This window comes from Myotis davidii, unplaced genomic scaffold (genome assembly GCF_000327345.1).
Source record: "Myotis davidii unplaced genomic scaffold, ASM32734v1 scaffold38, whole genome shotgun sequence".
In the NCBI taxonomy this organism is placed as follows: domain Eukaryota; kingdom Metazoa; phylum Chordata; class Mammalia; order Chiroptera; family Vespertilionidae; genus Myotis; species Myotis davidii.
In genome coordinates this window covers 6366353-6372795 of record NW_006291383.1, presented here as the reverse complement: position 1 = coordinate 6372795, position 6443 = coordinate 6366353, and the positions used below count along the sequence as shown (strand labels likewise).

The window sequence follows — 6443 nt, the reverse complement described above, 5'->3', positions numbered from 1 at the left end:
GAGCGTTGGCCTGCGGACTGAGAGGTCCCAGGTTCGATTCCGGTCAATGGCATGTACCTTGGTTGTGGGCACATCTCTAGTAGGAGGTGTGCAGGAGGCAGCTGATCGATGTTTCTCTCTCATCGATGTTTCTAACTCTCTATCCCTCTCCCTTCCTCCCTGTAAAATATCAATAAAATATATTTTAAAAAAAAAACTTCTATTTTTAATTCAACAAGAGACATATGATCACATTCTAGATGCAAAATTTTCCAATAATAGAATGATAAAACCCTTCACAAATTAGAATGTAAAGCCTTTCACAAGATTGCCACCCCTAACATACACACACACACACACACACACACACATTCTTAGTCTTAGGCCCCTCCCTGGAGGTAAACCACTGCTATATTTACAGTACGTCCTTCCAGATTCACTTACTCCCATAAAGAAATAGGTTGTTTAGTTGCTCTGTGTGTAGTTGACATATAAATAGTTCCAAACTGAACATAACATCCTGCAACTTACTCTTGGAGATTTATGCACATCATAACTATCTCATTCAGTCATCCATTAGCTGATATTAATTATAATACTATAGGCCTGATGCACGAAATTTGTGCAATAATAGGCCTTCCTTCCCCCTGGCTGCCAGCACCAGCTTCCTTCTGGCACCCAGGACCCAGGCTTCCCTCGAAGCCCTGGCTTGGTCTGGAAGGACGTCCAGAAGGATGTCTGGTCTAATTAGCATATTATACTAATAAGATTGTGACTTCAGTTTAAAACTATTGCTTTAAATAACCAATCCTCTATTGAGAATTATTTTGGTCATAATTATCTCCTATTACAAATAAATGAGCTGCTCTATACTCATCTCGTGACTATTTCTGAGTGCAAGATCCCTGATTGTGTAATTACTATTCTCTTCAAATTCTTATAAAAATGTAGCCAGCATGCAGGAAAACAATTCTAATTCCTGATCTGTGACCACCATGAGGCAGAAACTTTGGGCAAGTCCCTGAACCTCTCTGGACCTCCGTCTCCTCAATAGTCACCTGCTGGTTCCTAGAGTCTGCTCTAAGTTGATTGAAAACAGATGCCCCACCCCCTGACTCAGCGAGGGCAGGACTTCTGGAAGCCCCTGCTCCCCCTTTTCCGCCTCTCCCTGTTCCTCAGAAGCGGTTTAGGGAAAAGGGAAAAGGCAGGTCTGGGCAGGAGAATTCGATGTAGGGCGGGGCCGGGGGCGGGCAAGAGGAGGCCGGCCCCCTAGTAGGAAATAAGCCGGGGTTGGAATAACACTTTAAAGGCCTGGCGTCCTCTTCTTCCTCCCATTCCCTGGTCACCTTCCAGCTCCTCCGTTCAGCTTTCTCCCCTCCCAGGCGGTCCTCCCTCCCCTGGGCTGCAGTCAGTGGGAGCCCCCAGCCTGCCAAAGCCAGGAGTACAGGTGGGATCAAGGTCCCAGGATGTTGAGAACATTGCTGCCACTGCTGCTTCTACTGATTCTGCCCGGCAGGGCCCTTTGTATCCCGGAAACTTCCGATGGTGAGTGGGGGCTGAGGGGGAGGGGGAGGGAGGTCACATTTCCTGCCTCAGGATGGCTCTTGGGGTATGTGGGCTAGACCAGAGGAGAGCTTATTCACCGTGTCTGTATTGTGGTCTGCTGGGTCTTTCTATAGGGCAGGCAGGGCTCCGGGGACTGGTGTGTGTTCCAAAGCCAGGTGAGAGAGGGGAAGACGGAGGAGGCTGGTGGTGAGGGTGGACAACACCAGAAAGATGGGAAAGGGACTGGTAGAAGCGTTGAGGGAATTAGCCTCAGGGAGAGGGGATGGGGTAAAGTCTGGAGAAGGAGAGCTGAGGGTGATGGTGGATGGGGGTGAATCTAGGGAAGATGGGAAGACACCCAGAGATGAATTGAGAAATGAAAAGAATTGGAGGACGTGGAGAACTGAGGGAATACTTGGGGAAAGATTGGGGCTGAGGTATGTGAGGCAGAAAAGGAGAATAGAGAAAGTGGAGGAAAACTGGGGACAGTTGGTGAGGTGAAGCTGGGGAAAAAGAAACTGTTGTCAGCGGGAGAACTCAGGAGATCAGCTGCCTGAAGTGGGGGAAGCACAGAAGTGGGGTGATTGCCCTTCATTGCAATTGCACAAGGACTCTTCTGTCTCCCACAATCTCTATAGCTTTAGTCTCCCCTTCTGAGAGGGAGTGAATAATAACCAGAATTCAACGAGTGTTCACTATGGTTAAAGCATGTGTTGCCTCATTTAACCCCCACAAACTCTCTACAAGGGATGTAATATTATCTCCATTTCACAGAGGAGAAGACGAGGGCACACAGCAGTTAAGAACCTGTCTAAGGTTATCCACATAGATGTACTTATTCACACCTGCAGTCACAGAGCATTTCTCAAATGCAAACCTGGTCACAGCACAGATTTGCAACCCCAGACTCATTCCCTCCTCAGACATTTTCTAGGCACCAAATCTGTGCCAGGCCCTTACTAGGTGTCGGAGGTAGAGATACCATATGAACCTGTAGCCTAGAGGAGCCCATGGTAGCCTGTGTGTTTACAGACAGTTATGTGGAATCTCGGGTCATTGAAACGGGTCCACTGTCTGGAAGGATAAAGAGAAGAGGCATCAGGAAAACTCCTCCAAGGAGAGAACAACCAAGTTGGGTCTTGAAGCATGAATAGAAGTTTGCCAGGAAGCAGAGCAACCCGGACATGCTATTTACATGTCAGTCAAAAGGCAGCATGAGGAGTTTGATACAGCCAAGCACTGGGCAGAGACTGAAAAAGGCAGCAGGGGCCTGGTCCCCTGAAAATCCATGCTAAAGACTTTGGACTTGATTCTGTGGACAGATATCCTATAAGGAGTCAGTATAGCTGGCTGACTAAGAATGCTAGACGCAGACTGCTTGCATTCAAATCTTGGCTCTGTTATACCATTTTAGCCTGTTTCCCGTATGGACTGGGGTTAATAATAGTAGCTCCTGTATTAAGTTAAAGGAAGGAAGGCACAAATAACATAATAATGTGTGTACAGTGCCCAGGTCATAATAAGCCCAATAACTATTATTATTGTTGAGTGTGTCACTGGAGGACTTTACATTTTTTAATTTTTTTGTTAATCCTCACCTGAGGATGTTTTTTCCATTGCTTTTTTTAGAGAGAGTGGAAGGGAGGGGGAGAGGCAGAGAGAGAGAAACATCAATGTGAGAGAGACACAGCGATTGGGTGCCTCCTGCATGCTTCCTGACCAGGACTGGGTATTGAGCCTGCAACGAGGTACATGCCCCTGACAGGAATCGAACCTAGGACCCTCAGTCCGCGGGATGACGCTCTATCCACTGAGCCAAACCGGGCTGGGCTTCACTGGAGCATTTTAAGCAGAAGGACATAATCTTTTTTCCGGGTCAGGTAGGGAGCAGATTAAAAGGGATGAAACTGAAAAATGAGGGGCAGGGGCATGAGGAAAGAAGTTACTATCCGAGTCCCGGTGAGAACCAATGAGGCCTGAAGTAGGGCAGTGGCAGAGGGGACAGAACCGGGATTTTTATTGTAGGTCAGGAATTGTTGACCAGCTGGAAACGGGGTGGAGGTGAGAGAGAGAAGGGAGATCAGAGTGGGTCTTCCACTGACTGTCTGGCTTACCCTCAGGCAAGTGGCTTCTCCTCTTCTGGCCTCAGTTTCCTCATTTGTAAAATGAAGATAATAATCCCTGTCCTCACCTCCTGGCAGGGTTACTGTGAGCATTAAATGGGAGGAAGGGAGGGAGGACACTTTGTAGTTTATGAAGGGCCAAGAAGGTGGGCGGCCGGCTTCTGGAGACGGGGTTATTAACTCCGGCTCCTCGCCGACCCATTCCACGCCAGCCTCTCTCAGGCCAGCCAGGGACCAACACACTGCCTTCCCCCCCCAGGTACTCAGAACCTCCACATGCTCCAGATCTCCTACTTCCCAGACCCTGATCAAGTGTTGTACCAAGGCAACGCGTCGCTGGGGGGGCAGCTGACGCACTTGCTGGAAGGCCAGGACTCCAACATCACGATTCTTCAGCTGCACCCCTTGCAGGAGCCCCAGAGCTGGGCGCACACAGAGGGAAACGTGCGGCTCTACCTGAGCAACTTCCAAAACATAGTGCGGCTAGTACACCTGGAGCGGGGCGTGACCTGTGAGTGGGTCACGCTTGGGGAGCGTGGCCTGGGGTGGGGACCTGTGGTTTCCCAGAGGGGTCTTGTGGATGGACCTGCACACATGGGCGTGGTCCTGTGGGGGCGGGAGGCTCTCAGGAGCCCAGTGGTGCCCTGGCACGGGCATTTACTGATTGCTGGGTAAGAGTTTGAGGCTGGAGAGGAGTCCGAGCCTTCTGTCAGGCCTTCCTCCTGCTGGCATGATCTTGAGGTAGACCCACCCTGAAACCCTAAAGTTCACTTCCCCCAGGTGAACATCCCTACACCTGGCACCCTCTCCACACATCCCCTTGACCCTGAATCCCCCTCCACAGTTCCTCTGACCATTCGCTGCTTCCTGGGCTGTGAGCTGCCTTCTGAGGGCTCTAGGGCCCATACCTTCTTTGAAGTGGCTGTGAATGGGAGCTCTTTTGTGAGTTTCCAGCCAGAGGCTGCCTCATGGGTGGCAGGGTCCCAGGTCAGCTCTTCAGTGGTCACCTACACCCTGCGTCAGCTCAACGCCTACAATCGTACTCGGTATGATCTGCAGGATTTCCTGCAGAACACCTGTGTGCAGTATGTGAAAGAACACCTCACCACGAAAACCCTGAAAGGTATGGTGGGATTGGCCATGGGCCTGTATGTTGGGTAGGTTCCAGGCAAATGGATGGACCTGAAGGATGGAGACCTTGAGCCACACGACTCCCAGGGCTGGGAGTTTGGGACAGAGTACACACAGCTTAAGTCACTTGGTGAACTAGTCCCCTACCTTTGGGGCAGAAATCCCTTGGGGTTTGATTCAAACTATAGATTCCTTCGGGGTATGTTCTTAAGGCTAACTTTCTGCATGTTCTCCAGGGAGCCAAACAAGCCGCTCCTACACTTCGCTGGTCCTGGGCATCCTGCTGGGCACTTTCATCATCGGTGGCGTGGCTGGAGGCATCTTCCTGTGCACAGGTGGACGGCTGTGTTAATTACTCTCCAGTCCCCTCTGGAGAAGGGCTGGACTGATGGGGGCTGACAAAGAAAAACCTCAGCTCACTGAAAAAGCAAACATATTCCCCATTTGGGACATGATATCCCATGTTTGGAGTACCGGCTTTCTTCTTCCAGATCTGCCCACCAAGAGTTGGGGTGAGGGAAGGAGAGAAGGCTAGGTAGACGGAGTACTTGGTTGACTAGAAAACTAAGAACTTGCATGCTTCGTTGCATTGGTTTGAGAAGTGAATGCTTGTCTATCTTTGTGAAAAACAGATGATGGAGTTGTGGTAGTGATCGTGGGGTCCATCCTCCAAAGACAGACAGAATCACATAACCAAGTAAAACAAGTCATCACAAAACCAAAATAAATAACATTCAATGCCTGCAGATGTGTCAGCCATAGGAAGAGACAATGCTATGAAGGAGGTAGAAAGTAATAACTAGAGAAATGGTAGGAGTGTAAAACCAAGTAATATGGGAACAAGGAGTTATTAAATAATCAGTCAATAAGAGTAATAAATTCCTTATTTATGTACAAGGCATTATTATTTCCTCTACTTTGAAAATTTTCTAGAAAACTACCCTATACCCTTTGCTTCTATGTCCTTATCTCCTACTAGAGGCCCAATACATGAAGTTCATGCAAGAGTAGGCCTTTGCAGCCCCGGCTGCCTCAGCCCTCGCAGCCCTGGCTTTGTCCGGAAGGTAGTCCAGACAGTCGTCCGGACGGTCATTCCACTGTTCGGCCGTTTGGTCGATTTGCATATTACACGTTTATTATTATAGATGCACTCTTCAACCATTGCAGTCTGACATCTCAATAAACTGCTCCAAACTCATCAATGACCTCTAATTGTGGAAACTGCATCCTCCATGATATCTGCACATTTCACTTTGTGGACTAGAGCTATTTTTACCCCAACTTCTGAAATACCATACTTTGAATTTTTAAAAACTGTTCAATCCCTTTGCCTATACCATCTTACTCCATTTATCTTGGAAATTTTAGCTCCCTTAGAATTCCATTTTGGGGCTCCTTTTGTTTCCCTTTAAACTGTATCTTTCTGGGCAACCTACTAACTTGCATGGCTTCCAATGCCATCTATCTGTGGTGATTTCTATGGGGAAGCAGTATAATCTTGTTTCTGAGAGCATGTGTTTCATCATCAGACAGACTTGAGTTTTACTTCTTTCACCAGGCATTTTAACTTCTTAAAGTCTCAATTTCTCCATAAACAAAAGGTATGATAAAATATACAAAAAGGGTATAATAAAGATACCTACTTCATAGAGGCATTATGCATAT

General features: G+C 48.2%; 1 protein-coding gene across 1 annotated transcript; it reads left to right on the top strand.

Annotated features, from left to right (window-relative positions):
* Positions 1-1182: 1182 nt before the first annotated feature.
* Positions 1183-5976, top strand: PROCR (protein C receptor). Its single transcript, XM_006764566.2, has 4 exons — positions 1183-1524; positions 3907-4158; positions 4492-4770; positions 5015-5976. Exons 1-4 carry the CDS (start codon positions 1446-1448, stop codon positions 5128-5130), a joined length of 726 nt encoding a protein of 241 aa, XP_006764629.1. The 5' UTR covers positions 1183-1445; the 3' UTR covers positions 5131-5976.
* Positions 5977-6443: the final 467 nt, after the last annotated feature.